General features: G+C 44.8%; 1 protein-coding gene across 1 annotated transcript in view; it reads right to left on the bottom strand.

The window, feature by feature from the left end:
* garem2.S (GRB2 associated regulator of MAPK1 subtype 2 S homeolog) overlaps positions 1–18,541 on the bottom strand; it is a 47,465-nt gene extending 28,924 nt beyond the window's left edge. Inside the window, exon 1 of the mRNA XM_018266052.2 lies at positions 18,060–18,541. Coding sequence (XP_018121541.1) covers positions 18,060–18,171 — 112 coding nt within the window. The 5' untranslated portion in view covers positions 18,172–18,541. The remainder of the gene's footprint in view (positions 1–18,059) is intronic.
* Between the last annotated feature and the right edge of the window lie 1,229 nt (positions 18,542–19,770).

Here is a 19,770-nt window from a genome sequence, read left to right as displayed (position 1 = left end):
CAGAAGAGTTTTCTCACCAAATGTATTTCCTAAAGTCATTAATCACCACATTAACAGTCACAAAAGACCCCTACAAAAACTGTCATAATTCATAACATAACTTGATAAAAATAAATAAACTGATCCCAAGAAAACTTGAATTAACTGAATCATAAAAGAATTTAATCACCAATGAAGTTGGCGTTCATTCAATGACTTGGTTTTCTGACTGAAGTAAAAGAGAATAAAAAGCACCGGGAAGAAGCAATCGGGTCACGCCTAAAATACACGACTATTGATCCATAATATCCCTGTGTAAAATGAATGGGTACCGAGCCTAATGTGATCTGGAACATATTAGCAGGCATATATTTAGCTTTTTTATGTGTGTTAAATGAGATTATCTTTGATTTTCTATTTTAAATTGGCTCAGAGAGTATCTCCATGGTTACTGACACAGCCTGTTCTCATGTTCCTGACCAAATCCAGCAAGGGAAAGCTGTCTTCTGTACAAACAGTGCGGGGGATAATCTGTCAGTTCTGTAACCCCAGGATGATGGAGATGGCGAGTTTGGAGGGGTCTAACAATCCTGCTCAGAGGCGCTTTGTTGCCATGATAACTTCTACTTGCTGTGAAGGAATAGAATATGAATTTAATAAGATATGATAATGAGCAATGTGACCCTGGAACCACGGCTACAGTTCGAGCATGAGGGCCCCCAACTTGAGTTAATGTGATGAAAATCAGGGAGGTTGGTAGGCATGGAAACCTGTGGGTCTAAAAATGTTGCTGAATACAGATCCCAGTGACTCACACTTGGTTTGCTTGATGAAGTATTGGATCACGTCCCCCTTCTTGCTCCCTGGCCCTACTTAAAGGGACATATGCCATCCCCAAAAGTTCTGGAAGGAGGAGGAAAAACAATGTGGCGTTCAGTTGGTAGATGCTCCAGGTAACGACCGACATTTTTAGAGTACGTCTAATTGATGTGCCACTGGCCTCTTCCATTTATTCCTGCAGTATCTTCATCGATGAAGTGCTACAGTGATAAGAATAATGAGCAGTGTATATGTGGGAAGGGGATATAATTATTGCTGACTCCCTTTGACTCTCACTGTCAGGTTCCTGACAAGTTTACAGAGACCTATAATTACTACTTCTTCAAAAAATTTCTGTGGCAGCTCCCCTTTAAATAGATCACCGCTCAGGGAAAATGCGACTTTTTTATACACACCCATCACTACCGCCAAGATCCAACCATTAATCTCCGACAGACTCCCTGGCTATGCCTAGTGATTAAAGTGTTACCCTATAGCCGGCACCCACTCGTATGTAGGTTTCTTTGGCTTTTACTGGTTCAGTTTTACCATGACACACACATGATACACCTATAAATCATGGGGAAATAGGTGAGGCTTATGTCCCTGAACTCAAGGTATCTTCCAGTTCATGTTGAGTTTTGACTACTTTCTGAATCAATCAATCTGTAGATGTGGCTACATTGTACTGTAATAGGGGTTCTGCTCTATCTCAAAACCTCTCCCATTAATCATCTCCTTAAAGTATTGTGTTGCAGACTTTTTTTTTGATCAAAAACCCCTTTGAGAACCAAAAGTTGCCCACAGACCCCCTTAGTTCTAAGGATACCAAGGACACAAAATAAGTGTCCATCTCCAACTATAAAGGTGATATAAGCTGCCAACACATTAATTTGGCAGCTTATTGGGCAGTGTATCGGGTCCTCTGATGGGCTTCTTTGATCAATATCTGGCCGAAAGTCTGTAAGATGTCGATTGGGCAGGTTGAAAAATCCTGATAACATTCACAATGTTTTCCTGTAGGGTTTATGTTAACTCAACTCATGATCCAAATAGAACATAACAAGCCATTTAACCATGTATACTTAAATAAAACAATGTATATTATGTCATTTAATAGTATTTTACTCACTTGTTTTCTCTGACTGATCAGTACAATGTCCGTTTAACTTGTAAAACAATAACGAAGGGGGCAGAAAAATCCTGATAGAATGAGGACAGCATCGGTTTGTTGATGCGGTCCTCGATCTGACCACCCATATTCTCCTTGTTTTGATCCAATCATTGGCCCCTATGGCCCACAATCAATATTGCCCACCTCAAGGTCGCCAAATGAGCGGATCTCTGTATATATGGCCACCTTAACACTAATTGACCCTCAAGTTGGACTTTCAGGAGTATCTAAGGATAGGTGTTCTACCCAAAACTCTTCTAACGGACCTTTACTCCACACAGTCAACAGCTTGGGAACCACTACCTTAAAGGGAGAATAATTCTGTGACCAATTATAAATACATTGTGTTAAGTAAGCCAAGCTATTTTAGTTCAAGGCCTGTAGGTTGTTGAAGCTTTGGAAGATGTCACTTTATGTATTTTCATGGAGGGATTTATTTGCTGGAACCATCAGACTGTCTCAAGGTCTCTCTAGATTTTGTTGTGGATCAGTAGCTTCACAGGGTCAATGTCAAGAAGATTCACAATATTTTCCTGTAGGGTTTATGTTAACTCAACTCATGATCCATATAGAACATAACAAGCCCTTTACACATTTATATTTAAATAAAACAATGTATATTATGTCATTTAATATTATTTTACCCACTTGTTTTCTCTCTCTATGGCTGGTCAATACAATGTCCGTTTAACTTGTAAAACAATAACAAATGGGGCAGAAAAATCACTTTTTGACTTTTAGTTGAGTCAACATTATGAAGCTCAAACTTCGCAAAACTTTCTTCTGGATGAACCTTTGAAAAAGTGTCAGTTGTAAGAAAGTGGGGGTAAGTTGTTGGCTCAGTTGACCCTCTGGGGGATTTGCCCAGAAGAAACAGTGAATTTTTCATGATGTCCTTGGATTATGAGCCAAACATTGCTCTGTAGCTCCTGCCAAAGGGAAAACTCCTGCTGTTCCCGTAATGCGGCTGAGCCAAGGTTTTATGGTGCCCACCAGGTGGCTGTGTAACAATAACATCACAGGCAAAACCCCGTTTGGTCAGTGCTGTACCCCAAATCCCATAAGGCTTTGTAGTAGGCCCCCTGTCTATTTGTCTGTACTTTCCACCAGTCTGTAAGTGTAGTAACATTGACCCCACGGCCATCGGACAGAGTAAATCTACATTTTGTATGTGGCACCCCCACCCATCCCTCAGTCTAGGCCTGTATCTCATGAATGTGATCCCACAAAGCCCCTGCTGCAAAAATCATTATTTGTAATAACGTTTGATTGCTTTCCTGACAGTAATAACAGCAGGGAAGAGCAAATACTAATTTAGCAGAGAGCTATTTACACAAAGGTGGGAGGCTTTGCTTGGGGGTCCAGGGAGAGCAGCCAAAGGGATTTTAATCTCTTGCTTTTATTCTCAGCCTCAGACGGGGAACAAGAAGAGCCAACCAATGATGTAGCAGTTCAAGCACAGACATCTCCACGTATGTCATTGACCCCTATGTAATTGTATCATTGCCTCTAGGCTGTACCACTGGTTGGTGCACAAGAGATTTACTCACTAGTGGAAGGAAGTGATTCCGTGTGAGTTGAGAGTTTCCTAGAGATGATGAATGTTGAGCTGCGCAAAGAGTTCAGCAACTTTTGGTGAAATGGATGTTTCTTCCCATCATGCAGCCTGGCCTGAGTATCCCTTGGAATAAGGAACCATAAAATATTCATTTTGCTGAAGGCTGCACTGAAATGCTGCACATCTCCGTCTTCTCAATGCTCTGCCTCCTCTAGAGTTCCCTGCACTTCTGTCTTCCCAGAAATAAATCCATTAAGCACTTTAGCTGCTCATCTTCCTGCTCAGGCTCCGTGATCCTCAACACATGCCCCCCAGCCCCACATCCACAAGAACAGACTGAGAACTGATCCTTCTAACCACTAACCTAATCATTCCATTCATTCTGTCTGAGCTATAAAGCACCTGTAAGCATTGAGTAAATAGACATCTCCATCTCTCTCCAACTATACCCTTGTCTGACCTTGTGCTGAGCTGCTGGGGAAGGTCTGCCCTACAACTCATACATCTTATATGTGCACATCTCTAACTGGGAAGGGAGTGTGACTGTGGGATAGCAGGTATAGTAGGGAGAGATGGTGTCTATAGTAACAGTGGATAATAGTCTCTGGGAAGGGAGTGTGACTGTGGGATAGCAGGTATAGTAGGGAGAGATTATTATTAACATGTATTTATATAGCGCCAACATATTGCGTAGCACTGTAAAGTAAATGTGATTATACAACTACATCACATGAATTACATACATAGAATATATGGAGTAACAAACATCACAATCAATACAGGTACAAAAAGGTGAGGAAGGCCCTATGCATAGGCATACAGTCTAAAGGGAAGGGAGTAATACGCAAGGTATGGGAGTGGGCAAGATCGAATTGAGTGGGTGAGAAATGTGGTATTGCGTTTGGTAGTTAAGCAGAGTGAGGGTAGGCTTCTCGAAAGAAGTGCGTTTTCAGAGATTTCTTGAAAGTAGAAAGGTTGGGAGAAAGTCGGACAGACCGTGGGAGAGCATTCCAGAGGAGGGGTGCAGCCCTTGCAAAGTCTTGAATGCGAGCGTGTGAGGAGGTAATGAGAGAAGAGTTGAGTAGCAGGTCAGTAGAGGAGCGTAGTAAGCGAGTGGGTGAGTATATAGAGATGAGTTCAGAGATGTAGGGTGGGGCAGAGTTATGAAGTGCTTTGAAAGTCAGTGTCATTAATTTGAATTTGATTCTGAAAGGTAACGGAAGCCAGTGCAGGGATTGACAGAATGGCGAGGCAGAGGAGGAGCGGTTGCTGAGGTGTATGAGCCTCGCAGCAGTGTTCATTATGGACTGGAGAGGTGACAGTCTCTGGAGGGGGAGGCCAATTAAAAGAGAGTTACAGTAGTCTAGACGCGATATGATGAGAGAGTGAATAAGAATTTTGGCAGCGTCTTGGGTGATAAATGATCGTATTTTGGATATGTTCTTTAGGTGGAAGTGACAAGATTTAATAAGTGACTGGATATGAGGAGTGAATGACAGGGCAGAATCTAGGATAACCCCAAGGCACCGGGCCTGGGGAGAGGGGGTGATAGTGGAATTGTTAACTATGATGGATACTTCGGGGATGCTACTGGTGTTAGTTGGAGGAAAGAGAACCATTTCAGTTTTAGAGAGGTTTAATTTAAGGTAGCGTTGTGACATCCAGGTAGAGATAGCGGACAGGCAGGAGGAGACGCGAGTTAGGAGTTCTGGGTTGAGGTCAGGAGATGAGAGATAGATCTGAGTATCGTCAGCATAGAGGTGGTAGTGGAAACCATAAGAATTTATTAATTTGCCAAGGGAGGAAGTATAGAGGGAGAATAGTAATGGTCCCAGGACAGAGCCTTGGGGAACTCCAACAGAAAGAGGTAGGGGAGAAGATGCTACTCCATTGTAGGAGACACTGAAGGAACGATTGGTGATGTAAGAAGAGAACCAGGACAGGGCTGTGTCACGAAGGCCAAGTGACTGGAGGGACTGGAGGAGGAGAGGGTGATCTACAGTGTCAAATGCGGCTGAGAGATCAAGCAGTATTAGTAGTGAGAAGTGATTGTTGGCTTTCGCGGTTAAAAGGTCATTAGTCAGTCGAGTCAGGGCAGTTTCCGTGGAGTGTTGTGGCTTAAAACCAGATTGTAGGGGGTCCAGCAGGTTATTGTCAGAGAGGAATGAGGTAAGTCGGTTGTAGACTAGGCGCTCAAGTAGTTTAGAGATGAAAGGTAGCAGAGAGATAGGTCGGAGGTTGTTAAGATTGGAGGGATCAAGAGAGGGTTTTTTCAGATGGTGTCTATAGTAACAGTGGATAATAGTCTCTGGGAAGGGAGTGTGACTGTGGGATAGCAGGTATAGTAGGGAGAGATGTGTCTATAGTAACAGTGGATAATAGTCTCTGGGAAGGGAGTATGACTGTGGGATAGCAGGTATAGTAGGGAGAGATGGTGTCTATAGTAACAGTGGGATAATAGTCTCTGGGAAGGGAGTGTGACTGTGGGATAGCAGGTATAGTAGGGAGAGATGGTGTCTATAGTAACAGTGGATAATAGTCTCTGGGAAGGGAGTGTGACTGTGGGATAGCAGGTATAGTAGGGAGAGATGTTGTCTATAGTAACAGTGGGATAATAGTCTCTGGAATGGAGTGTGACTGTGGGATTGTAGGTATACGTAGGGAGAGATGGGTGCCTATAGTAAACATGGAGTAATAGTCTCTGGGAAGGGGAGTGTGACTGTGGGATAGCAGGCTTATAGTAGGCGAGAGATGGTGTCATAGTGAACAGTGGATATAGCTGGCAGCGAAGGACTGTGGGGATAGCAGGATATAGTAGGGGGTCTATACAGTGGACAATTCTGGGAAGGGTGTGACTGTGGGATAGCAGGTATAGTAGGGAGAGATGGTGTCTATAGTAACAGTGGATTAATAGTCTCTGGGAAGGGAGTGTGACTGTGGGATAGCAGGTTATAGTAGGGAGAGATGGTGGTCTAATAGGTAAGCAGTGGATTAATAGTCCTCTGGGAAGGGAGTGTGACTGTGGGATAGCAGGTATAGTAGGAGAGATGGTACTCTATAGTAAACAGTGGATAATAGTCTCTGGGAAGGGAGTGTGACTGATGGGATAGTAGGTATAGTAGGGAGAGATGTGTCCTATAGTAACAGTGGATAATAGCTCTGGGAAAGGAGTGTGACTGTGGGAATTGCAGGTATATGTAGGGAGAGAGGTGGCCTATAGTAACAGTGGATAATAGGTCTCTGCGGAAGGGAGTGTGACTCTGGGATAGCAGGTATATGTAGGGAGAGATGGTCATAGTAACAAGGTGGATAATAGTCTCTGGGAAGGGAGTGATGACTCTGGGATAGCAGGTATAGTAGGGAGAGATGGTGTCTATAGTAACAGGGATAATAGTCTCTGGGAAGGGAGTGGTGACTGTGGGATAGAGGTATAGTAGGAGAGATGGTGTCTATAGTAACAGTGGATAATAGTCTCTGGGAAGGGAGTGTGACTGTGGGATATCAGGTATATAGGAGAGATGTGTCTTATAGTAACAGTGGATAATAGTCTCTGGGAATGGAGTTGTGACTGTGGGATATCAGGTATAGTAGGGAGAGATGGTGTCTATAGTAACAGTGATAATAGTCTCTGGGAAGGGAGTGTGACTGTGGGATAGCAGGTTATAGTAGGGAGAGATGGTGTCTATAGTAACAGTGGATAATAGTCTCTGGGAAGGGAGTGTGACTGTGGGATAGCAGGTATAGTAGGAAGAGATGGTGCCTATAGTAACAGTGGATAATAGTCTCTGGGAAGGGAGTGTGACTGTGGGATAGCAGGTATAGTAGGGAGAATGGTGTCTATAGTAACAGTGGATAATAGTCTCTGGGAAGGGGAGTGTGACTGTGGGATAGCAGTATAGTAGGGAGAGATGGTGTCTATAGTAACAGTGGATAATAGTCTCTGGGAAGGGAGTGTGACTGTGGGATAGCAGGTATAGTAGGAGAGATGGTGTCTATAGTAACAGTGGATAATAGTCTCTGGGAAGGGAGTGTGACTGTGGGATAGCAGGTATAGTAGGGAGAGATGGTGCCTATAGTAACAGTGGATAATAGTCTCTGGGAAGGGAGTGTGACTGTGGGATAGGCAGGTATAGTAGGGGAAATGGTGTCTAGTACGTAACAGTGGATATAGTCTCTGGGGGAGTACGGGATAGCAGTAGTAGGGAATGGGTTAGAACAGTGAATTAGCTCTGGGAGAGTATGTAGGCAGGTAGAGGGAAGATGGTGCTATAGTAACAGTGGGATAATAGTCTCTGGGAAGGGAGTGTGACTGTGGGATAGGCAGGTATAGTAGGGAAGATTGGTCGCTTATTAGTAACAGTGGATATAGTCCCTCTGGGAAGGGAAGGTGTGACTTGGGATAGCAGGTATAGTAGGGAGAGATGGCTGTCTATAGTAACAAGTGGATAATAGTCTCTGGGAAGGGAGTGGTGACTGTGGGATAGCAGGGTATATAGGCGAGAGATGGTGTCCTATAGTAACAAGTGGATAATAGTCTCTGGGAGGGCAGTGTGACTGTGGGATAGCAGTATAGTAGGAGAGATGGTGTCTATAGTAACAGTGATAATAGTCTCTGGAAGGGAGTGTGACTTGTGGGATAGCAGGTATAGTAGGGAGAATGGTTCCTATAGTAACAGTGGATAATAGTCTCTGGGAAGGAGTGTGACTGTGGGATCTGGATAGCATAGCTGGGAAGGAGAGTGACTGTGGGATAGCAGGTATAGTAGGGAGAATGGTGCCTATAGTAACAGTGGATAATAGTCTCTGGGAAGGAGTGTGACTGTGGATAGCAGTATAGTAGGGAGAGATGGTCCTATAGTAACAGGAAAATAGTCTCTGGGAAGGGAGTGTGACTGTATGGATAGCAGGATAGTAGGGAGAGATGGTGCCTTAGTAACAGTGGATAATAGTCTCTGGAAGGGAGTGTGACTGTGGGATAGCAGTATAGTAGGGAGAGATGGTGTCTATAGTAAACAGTGATAATAGTCTCTGGGAAGGGAGTGTGACTGTGATAGCAGGTATAGTAGGGAGAGATGTGCCTATAGTAACAGTGGTAATAGTCTCTGGGAAGGAGTGACTGTGGATAGCAGGTATAGTAGGGAGAGATGGTGCCTATAGTAACAGTGATAATAGTCTCTGGGAAGGGAGTGTGACTGTGGATAGCAGGTATAGTAGGGAGAGATGGTGCCTATAGTAACAGTGGATAATAGTCTCTGGAAGGAGTGTGACTGTGGATAGCAGGTATAGTAGGGAGAGATGGTGCCTATAGTTACAGTGATATAGTCTCTGAAGGGAGTGTGACTGTGGGATAGCAGGTATAGTAGGGAGAGATGTGCCTATAGTAACAGTGGATAATAGTCTCTGGGAAGGAGTGTGACTGGGATAGCAGGTTATAGTAGGAGAGATGGTGCCTATAGTAACAGTGGATAAGAGTCTCTGGGAAGGGAGTTGACTGTGGGATAGCAGGTATAGTAGGAGAGATGGTGCCTATAGAACAGTGGATAATAGTCTCTGGGAAGGAGTGTGACTGTGGATGCAGTATAGTAGGGAGAGGATGGTGCCTATAGTAACAGTGATAATAGTCTCTGGGAAGGGGAGTGTGACTGTGGGATAGCAGGTATAGTAGGGAGAATGGGTCTATAGTAACAGTGGATAATAGTCTCTGGGAGGAGTGTTGACTGTGGGATAGCAGGCCTATAGTAGGGAGAGATGTGCCTATAGTAACAGTGGATAATAGTCTCTTGGGAAGGGAAGTGTGACTGTGGGATAGCAGTATAGTAGGAGAGATGGTGCCTATAGTAACAGTGGATAATAGTCTCTGGGAAGGAGTGTGACTGGGGATAGCAGGTTATAGTAGGGAGAGATGGTGTCTATGAGTAACAGTGGATAATAGTCTCTGGAAGGAGTGTGACTGTGGGATAGCAGGTATAGTAGGGGAGAGATGGTGCCTATAGTAACAGTGGATAATAGTCTCTGGGAAGGGAGTGTGACTGTGGATAGCAGGTATAGTAGGGAGAGATGGTGCCTATAGTAACAGTGGATAATAGTCTCTGGGGAGGGAGTGTGACTGTGGATAGCAGGTATAGTAGGGAGAGATGGTGTCTATAGTAACAGTGGGGATAATAGTCTCTGGGAAGGGGAGGTGACTGTGGGATAGCAGGTATAGTAGGGAGAGATGGTGTCTATAGTAACAGTGGATAATAGTCTCTGGGAAGGGAGTGTGACTGTGGGATAGCAGGTATAGTAGGGAGAGATGGTGTCCTATAGTAACAGTGGATAATAGTCTTGGGAAGGGAGTGTGACTGTGGGATAGCAGGTATAGTAGGAGAGATGTGTCCTATAGTAACAGTGGATAATAGTCTCTGGGAAGGGAGTGTGACTGTGGGATAGCAGTATAGTAGGGAGAGATGGTGCCTATAGTAACAGTGGATAATAGTCTCTGGGAAGGGAGTGTGACTGTGGGGATAGCAGGTATAGTAGGGAAGAGATGGTACCTATAGTAACAGTGGATAATAGTCTCTGGGAAGGGAGTGTGACTGTGGGATAGCAGGTTATAGTAGGGAGAGATGGTGTCTATAGTAACAGTGGATAATAGTCTCTGGGAAGGGAGTGTGACTGTGGGATAGCAGGTTATAGTAGGGAGAGATGGTGCCTATAGTAACAGTGGATAATAGTCTCTGGGAAGGGAGTGTGACTGTGGGGATAGCAGGTATAGTAGGGAGAGATGGTCCTATAGTAACAGTGGATAATAGTCTCTGGGAAGGGAGTGTGACTGTGGGATAGCAGTGTATAGTAGGGAGAGATGTGCCTATAGTAACAGTGGATAATAGTCTCTGGGAAGGAGTGTGACTGTGGGATAGCAGGTTAGTAGGGAGAGATGGTACCTATTAGTAACAGTGGATAATAGTCTCTGGGAAGGGAGTGTGACTGTGGGATAGCAGGATAGTAGGGAGAGATGGTGTCTATAGTAACAGTGGGATAATAGTCTCTGGGAAGGGAGTGTGACTGTGGGGATAGCAGGTATAGTAGGGAGAGATGGTACCTATAGTAACAGTGGATAATAGTCTCTGGAAGGGAGTGTGACTGTGGGATAGCAAGCGTATTAGTAGGAGAGATGGGTGGTCTATGTAACAGTGGATAATAGTCTTGGGAAGGGAGTGTGACTGTGGGATAGCAGGTATAGTAGGGAGAGATGGTGTCTATAGTAACAGTGGATAATAGGTCTATTGGAAGGAGTGTGACTGTGGATAGCAGGGTATAGTAGGGAGAGATGTGTCTATAGTAACAGTGGATAATAGTCTCTGGGAAGGGAGTGCTGACTGTGGGATAGCAGGTATAGTAGGGAGAGATGGTGTCTATAGTAACAGTGGATAATAGTCTCTGGGAAGGGAGTGTGACTGTGGGATAGCAGGTATAGTAGGGAGAGATGGTGTCTATAGTAACAGTGGATAATAGTCTCTGGGAAGGGAGTGTGACTGTGGGATAGCAGGTATAGTAGGGAGAGATGGTGCCTATAGTAAGAGTGGACATTATTTTGGCTGATCCTCATGATTCTATAGGAGCCGCACAGACTCCCTTCAATTAAATCCAATTCCCTTGCTCGTATCTACAGAGAATATTTTGCACGTGATCGGCCTGAATCCAAAATAGATCATTATTTTCACACTTTTTTCCATCTTATCTCACCATCTGTTGTGCCTCTGACTCAGAGCCTTAGTAACAGTCGCTCAGGAATTTATTTGAGGGGAATAAAAACGTGTAATTAACTCGTGCCCATTCAGGGGTGACCATGGTTCTCTTGTGGGTACAGAATATAATTAATGAAAGTATATATATATATATATAGATGATTACACAAAATGCTTTCCCTAAGTCCTACAATATAAATGGGACTCGTCAGATTTGCTTCTTTATAGCAGGATTGCCCCTCCTGTACCCCTCACTACCCAGATTCATTTATAAGGATTTTGTCCAGCAGAGTTTGGTACAGAAGGGGTTAAAGAACAGCACAGGAATATGGCTCCTATTTATTGGGTCTGTTTGTGCCTCATCCTATGAATAACTGGGTCACCCACTGCCCTCAGGCGCCCAATCAGATTATTTCAGTAGAAACTGTCGAGTGTCCCGTCCCCCTTCTCATGTGACTCTTCCCTGGTGTCATCGCCCCCGAATTATATCCATATCGTTGCTCTGGGCTCTGGGCACTTAGAGGTTAAAGAAGAGATTCCCGAGGGCCCATAATTGATGCATCTGGCACCGAGCGCATTCTCACTTGTGTTACCGGGATTAAAGGGCAAGCTAAGGGGGCGGGGCCAGGGCAGAGCTGATCAGCGATTGATTTGATGCTTTTCCCACAGATTTGAGGGCTCTCACAATAGATCCAAACCCCTGACCCATATAATGTGGCCACACATGACCTTGTTTACTGATCTGTCCATTTCTTTATCGGCGCCCGGCTCAGGATTCCGACAGTCTCAGCTTCTGGCTAAGGGAATGGCGCAGAATACCTCCCAACATTTTGGAAATAAAAAGAGGGACACGCTGATTTTTGTGGCCACACCCCCTAATTACCATGTTCATTTTACAAAATTTGGCAGGTTATGAAAGTTTGAACATATTTCTGTTCTTTTTTTTTCCAATTATTAAAGTTTTGCTAATGAAGGTGAATTGCCCTTTAAGCTGTGAGTCTAACTTCTCCCAAGAGACCTGCTTATCTCATATTGTTACAATTACTTATTTGCTTAGCTCAAAATGGTTACAAAAGTATCTTATCTGCCGCAGTGGCTGTTCTGGGCTCTCTGCTAAAAGCCAATTAAGTGAGAAACTTTGTTTCTATTTCTGGCTGTTCAGTGCAGAGAAAAATGGGACTTTCCAGTACAAACGAGGGACTGCAGTTTGAGCGGTCAAAAGATGGACTGTCCCTCTAAAAACGGGTCAGTTGGGAGGTATGGCCCAGATCTCCTGTCAATCAGCCTCATCCTGTGCAGTGTCCATCTCAGGGGCCCCCCAACTCCAGCCACAAGGCTAACCCCACCCTCTACACACACCCTAGAACTTTTTCCGACTCCAGGATGTGGGGTGTCATCACCCAGAGGGAACAGACCTGGGTCGGCCCATGAGGGAGTTTTCCCAGTTTCCCAGACTAATCCTGAATATTTAATAAATAAAAGAGACAAATCTACAGAGGGAGGAATGGGGTCCTTGACCTGCAGAGCTTACAATTAATGGGGGAAATGAATGTCATTCTAAGAAACTTTCCAGATGGAAGACAAAACCAGTTTCCACAACACAAAGACATGGACCTTCCCCGGTGAATGGGGACACTTAGCAGCAACGTTGCGTCACCAATTAGTGTGTTACTGGGTCACATATATACTGGGGGAGGGGCACGGAATGTTCTGGTGCCCCCTGTGCGATCACTAGATGTTCCTACTCCGGCATCAAACAACAGATAATGATAAAAGAGACACAAACTGCGGGTGTTGCTGAAAGTTGGGAGGCGACCGGGTGCCCAGTGGATGTGAAACGCGTGAGGCTTGGGAGGAAGACTGGAGCTGCTCTGGAACATTCCTGGAGAGCAAATAAAAGCTTGTTTGATCCTTATAGGACAGGGGAAGGGGACACTGGGGGTTTCATTTGACATTTTGACTATGTTGTATTTAGGGAAGCACCAAATCCGCTATTTTGGATTCAGCCGAACCCCCGAATCCTTTGCGAGAGATTCAGCCGAATACCGAACCAAATCCTAATTTACAGGGGGAAGGGGAAAACATTTTTTACTTCCTTCCAAAAAGTCACGCGATTTCCCTCCCAGACCCTAATTTGCATATGCAGATTAGGATTTGGATTCGGGTCGGCCGGGCAGAAGGATTTGGCTGAATCCGATTCCTGCTGAAAAAGTCAGAATTCTGGATTCTGTGCTTCCCTAGTTGTCTTTGTATGTGGCCAATTACACGGGGTCATACTGTGTGTCTGTATCTCCAGGGCCCCAAATAATGCCTGGCCTCCTCCTAACCCCCAACACATGAAAAAAGGGGGTGTCGGGCACCTGGACAAATTCCATAACTGTCGCCAAAAGAGAAATTTAAAAATATATTATTTGTTGTTGAGTCATTAAAAATGGAACAATATCTCCCTACGCGTTTCATGCCCCCCAGGGATGTAGGGCCAGTGGAAATATTGTTCCATTTTTAATGACTCAACAACAAACAATATATTTTTAAATTTCTCTTTTGGCGACACTTATGGAATTTCTGTGACACCCCTTTTTCTCCGTATATCGCTGGTTTATTTGCTCCCTGAGTTATGGGGGTGGTGCACCTGTTCTACGCGGTGATGAACAAAATCAATTTCCAGTATCCAGTGTCTCTTCTCTTTTTGGTGGTTTAATATTATTGGATAAATGGTATTGGATCCTCCTCCTAATCCCCCTGTTGCCTGAGCTGAATTCACTTCACAGAGTCAAATAAGGAACCCAATCAATATCTATATATATATATATATATATATATGTATCCAGTATATACAGTTCAATAACGACTGTGTTTGCTCTTCCCCAGTGAGGCAGTCGGGAGCAGCAGTGCAACACATCTCCCCGGCACCCAGGAAACCACACAAAGTTCTCGCCCAGAGCCTGGGAAATGGCGGCCCCTCTACATAAAGGTCCCACCAATGTTTTCCCTGCCCCCCCCCGGCACAGACAAGGTTAACTGTGTTTTCTTTGGCTCCATTGAGAGAGGATAAAGGGCCGGGGAGGAGGAGGAGGGGAGTCGGGGAACAGGGGAGCTGTGTGTGTAAAGAATTCAATCTTTGCATCTGTAAAACTCAGCCCTGAATGATAATGAGCCCGGGGGGGACACAGGAGAAGGACTTATGCCAGGGGGGTGATCCTAGAGCTCACTCATATACAACTGTCAGCTCTCAATCACTGCTGCACCCCCACTTACACCTCTCATGTGACAGTTAATGGAGGAAAGGAGAAACGGCAGGAAAAAAGGCACCAACTTTGTACAACACAATATCAACACAACTCTACACTGGGCAACAGCAACTCTATATGGAGGGGCCATGTCACAACCCCCATTAGAAGAAAAGAGGTTCCAGCTAAATATTGGGAAGGGGTTTGTTACAGTGAGAGATGTAAAGATGTGGAATTGTCTCCCTGAATCAGTGGTACAGGCTGATACATTAGATAGGTATAAGGAAGGGTCAGATGCTTTATTCACCAGTAGCTCCTCCCAGCAGACAGGAGGGAGCCAATGAGATTAGAGGAGGGAAAGGGGTGTTACAGGGAGAGCTGGGAAGTGAATCAGGGGTACAGGCTGATACATTAGATAGGTACAAGGAAGGGTCGGATGCTTTATTCACCAGTAGCTCCTCCCAGCAGACAGGAGGGAGCCAATGAGATTAGAGGAGGGAAAGGGGTGTTACAGGGAGAGCTGGGAAGTGAATCAGTGGTACAGGCTGATACATTAGATAGGTACAAGGAAGGGTCGGATGCTTTATTCACCAGTAGCTCCTCCCAGCAGACAGGAGGGAGCCAATGAGATTAGAGGAGGGAAAGGGTTGTTACAGGGAGAGCTGGGAAGTGAATCAGGGGTACAGGCTGATACATTAGATAGGTATAAGGAAGGGTTGTATGCTTTATTCACCAGTAGCTCCTCCCAGCAGACAGGAGGGAGCCAATGAGATTAGAGGAGGGAAAGGGGTGTTACAGGGAGAGCTGGGAAGTGAATCAGTGGTACAGGCTGATACATTAGATAGGTACAAGGAAGGGTCGGGTGCTTTATTCACCAGTAGCTCCTCCCAGCAGACAGGAGGGAGCCTATGAGATAAGAGGAGGTAAAGGGGTGTTACAGGGAGAGCTGGGAAGTGAATCAGTGGTACAGGCTGATACATTAGATAGGTAAAGGAAGGGGTTGGATAGTGTTTAGCAAGTGAGGGAATACAGGGATATTGAAGATAGCTCATAGTACAAGTTGATCCAGGGACTGGTCCCATTACTATTTTGGAGTCAGGAAGGAATTGGAGTAGGGTCAGGAGGGTTTTTCGCCTTCCTCTGGATCAACTGACAGTTAGGCAGGTTATATATAGACTTAAGGTTGAACTTGATGGACGTGTCTTTTTTCAACCCAACTTACTATGTTACTATGTTACAATGTTACTATGCAACACAAACATCCCATATAGACTCATTGCACACGTGTCACATGGTATAACTGAATCAGTGAGGGGAAACCCCCCCATAGAGCTACTCACCCGCCTCATTGCAAATAATCCCCCCCACCATCAATATCTGTGCATCTTTGTGCCCTAATTTGTACATTGTTACGGATAACGCAAATAAGTGCACAACATGCAGAGACATAATTCCGTTATCTGTAAACCCCTTATCCAGAAAGCTCCGAATTACGGAAAGGTCATCTCCCATAGACTCCATTTTATCCAAATAATCCAAATTTTTACAAATTATTTCTTTTTTCTGTGTAATAATAAAACAGTCGCTTGTACTTGATCCCAACTAAGATATAATAAATCCTTATTGGAGGCAAAACCAGCCTATTGGGTTTATTTAATGTTTATATGATTTTCTAGTAGACTTAAGGTATGAAGATCCAAATTACAGAAAGATCCATTATCCGGAAGACTCCAGGTCCACAGCATTCTGGATAACAGGTCCCATACCTGTATAAGCACCTGCTTTGAGGCCACTGGGAGCAACATACAAGGGGTCGGTGAGTAACTTAACGCTCAGGAGCCACAGGTTGGGGTCACTAGTCCACAGTAAGGCAAGTGCCATAATAAAGCATAACTGTATCGGCACGTCCAACCTGCCACCTGTAATTGACCAATCAACCAAATCCAAGTCACGTGATTTTACAGTAACAAAAACTGACACTTTTTTTGGAGCAATTGTTTTTGTAGTTTTCTCATATTTAACTGTACAAAATCGGGTTTGGGCTGAGCTGTCAATTCAGTCGCATCATTTTATGCAGAATCCAAAAAAAAAAACAAATCGTCAGCTCACAAACAATTGCTTGGTGCTGGAGAGTCACATCAGCCACAAAGCATCACCTGCATGCTGTGCAGCTGAAAGGCAGGAAGTCAAAGTCACATGACCACTGCTTCCTTTAAGCATTTCAAATGGTTATCAACTCCTGTGCCTAATCCCAGTAATGGAGTTTGATGTTGTTCCTCTAGGGTTTTGTCTTCACTGATTCAGTTATATCATATGGCACTCACATTGCATGCTGGGTAAGTGGGAGGGGCCTGTAACACATACAATCCTAAGCCACAGTCTATTCTATTGCAGCCCTGCCAGAGTTGTTGCTTTCACCCTGCCCTCTGATTGGATTGTAGCTGCTCTTCCCACAAATCCCGCCTGTGAGGAGCATCAGAAGCCGTTGGACTGAACCAATATCATCCAAAGCAGATGCAAATGCTAATTAACCCTTAGGAGTTAATTCAGAAATGGCATCACACTTACCAGCCCTGCTCTCCTCGCTGAGCTCAACTACAACTCCCAACAGCCACAGCAAGTCCCTAAGGAATGGCAGTTCAGCACATACAGGAGTCAACCAGTTTATTGGGGAGCCCAGCTGATAGGGGGGGGGCATCATTATGGCCATAAACCAGTCAACTCTGAGTTTCCATTTCGGCAGGTCTGGGGCCCGAGCATCAGATAAGTATAAAGTAAATAAAATATTTATATATTATATCACCAAATATGTTAATGAAATACATTGTAAGTGCTGCCCCCCAAATCTCTTTATCAGACTTCTCACGCGTCATATGGGGGGCCCTGTGCTCCCACTTACTATACCAAGAGGCTGCTCCTCATTCGACTGTTGAGTAGGGGGTGATTCTGGCCAATCAGAGATCAGTGAACTGCTGTAACTGTGCACAACTGACAATACTAGTGAAACACAGGGATCCTAGTGAGTCAAAGACTCTGGATTCCAGGGGACCCAAATAGCTCTGAGATATGTGTGTTTATATATATTAACCCTTTCAGTGCCAGGTGAGCAGGTCTCTGTCTCTAGAGTGAGTGAAGACCAGTTTGTTACAATTTACCCCAGGAAATATATATTAATTGTGAGCTCTGCGGGGGAGGAAAGTCCTATTCTGGATCCTCCATGGAACACTCTATATTTCCATATATGACTCCTCAGTCTTACTGGTCCAATTACACCGGAGAAGTGCAGCTCTGAACTACACTTCCCAGAATCCCCTGACGGCCAAGTTACAATGCAAGTACAGGGGTCTGTATCCATAGGAAACCATTAATAGTAGTTTCAGTAAATGATTTGGGGGGGGGGGGGGGCTGATTACTTGTTACAGGGAGTCTGAGCCCCCAGACCTTCTGAACTGCCCCTCAATGACTTTCTACAACATTCCCATACTTTTTCTTTGCCCTCGTTTTGCACCCAGGGGCAGATAATAGTAAATTGCACATTGATTATGATAAGATAAAGGCGTTTCCGTGGTTACCTTTCCCCAGTTTGAGCAGCGTGGGAAGTCGGAATTTGCTGACGATCACATCCAGGGGCAGAGACACGGAGCTCCAGCTGAGTTGGGAGATGCCGGACGTTATTTTCTCCATGTTTCCCCTGTGGATAATTCATAGTCCTCCAATAAGAAGAAGTGGTTGAACTCATGGGTCCTGAGGCTGCACTCTGCCCCCCAGCATCACCCTCATCCTCATCCTCATCATCATGGTCAGTGGCAGCGAGGGGGAGAAGTGCACAGGGAGAAGGAAGCCGGCAGTTTGGCAGGCGGCAGTTTCCCCGGGATGTGCCATTCTGCTTGGGCTCAGATCTTTCATTACATTCACAGATTTCTTTACAGGACACAGTCTGGAGACTCCACCTCCCACCCCCAGCCTCTGTCTCTCTATAGACCTCCTGGGGGAATGGGGCCTTTCAGACAATTTATCCCAGGCCCCTCCCTATATGAGTGCAAAAGGGGGGGAGTAGCTCTCAGAAGCATCAAACTCTTTGCCTTCCCTGCAGGGACCAATTCTACCCCCCCCCCCCCAATACACACACAGTGTCCTGACTCATCCGCAACCCAAATCCCTGCAAGTAGCACCTCCAACTATAATTGTAATTGTGTAATTCTGCTGGGTGTCCGGCTGATTAAAGAGGAACTTGCCCCCAACTATGCAGCAAAATTGTCTCCCTGAAGTAGCTGTAATGGCAGATATATTGGATACTTTCAAGAAAGAGCCAGTTGCCTATTTTTCAAGTAATAAATGACAAGTTGCAAAGCCCAGAATGCACGGACAGATAGAAGGTAAAAAATGCTGCCTGAATGCCTGGGACACCAGGGGCCCACCCAAAAACCTTAGACCTGGGGCCCACTCTCTTACTATTATTCTTCCTCTACTCACTCAACCACTGGGCTCCTAGTCTCTTTTCTTTACATACTATAATCAATTATTCCATCTATTTAGCCTCTTTGTTCTCATAGAAATAGGGAATGGCCATGAAATAGGCCAAAAGATTATCAGCAGGAGGGGCCACTGACACCTGGGCCCACTAGGAGTTTTCCTGGTATCCTTTTGGGCCAGTCCGACACTGCTTTTATATCTCCTGTATCCCTTGCACATAAACCAAATGTGACAGTCGGTAGCAGGTGTTTTTCTTGGAATTCCGTATTCTTCTTCCGCCATGCAAAGTGCTTTTTGTTATGAGCAAATAACTTAATTTTTGTCTCATCAGCCCAAAGCACTTTGTTCCAAAATGACTGTGTCTTGTGTAAATGAGCTTTTCCATACAACAAGCGAGTGTGTTTGTGTGAGTGCAGAAAGGGCTTCTCATCCCCCTGCCATACACATGTTCTTTGTGCAAATTGTGCTGAATTGTAGAACGATGTACAGATACACCTGCATCTGCAGCAAGATGTTCTTGCAGGTCTTTGGAGATGATCTTTGGGTTGTCTGTAACATTCTCACAATCCTCCGCATATGCCGCTCCTGGATTTTTCTTGGCCTGCCAGACCTGGGTTTTACAGCAACTGTGCCTGTGGCCTTCCATTTCCTCATTCCATTCCTTACAGTTGAAACTGACAGTTTAAACCTCTGAGATAGTTTTAGTAGCCTTCCCCTAAACCCTGATACTGAACAATCTTTGTTTTCAGATCTTTTGAGAGTTGCTTTGAGGATCCCATGCTGTCACTCTTCAGAGGAGAGTCAAACAGA

Source organism: Xenopus laevis, chromosome 5S (assembly GCF_017654675.1).
Source record: "Xenopus laevis strain J_2021 chromosome 5S, Xenopus_laevis_v10.1, whole genome shotgun sequence".
Taxonomy (NCBI): domain Eukaryota; kingdom Metazoa; phylum Chordata; class Amphibia; order Anura; family Pipidae; genus Xenopus; species Xenopus laevis.
The sequence above is the reverse complement of the archived record's forward strand: the minus strand, read 5'-3'. Positions and strand labels throughout refer to the sequence as shown.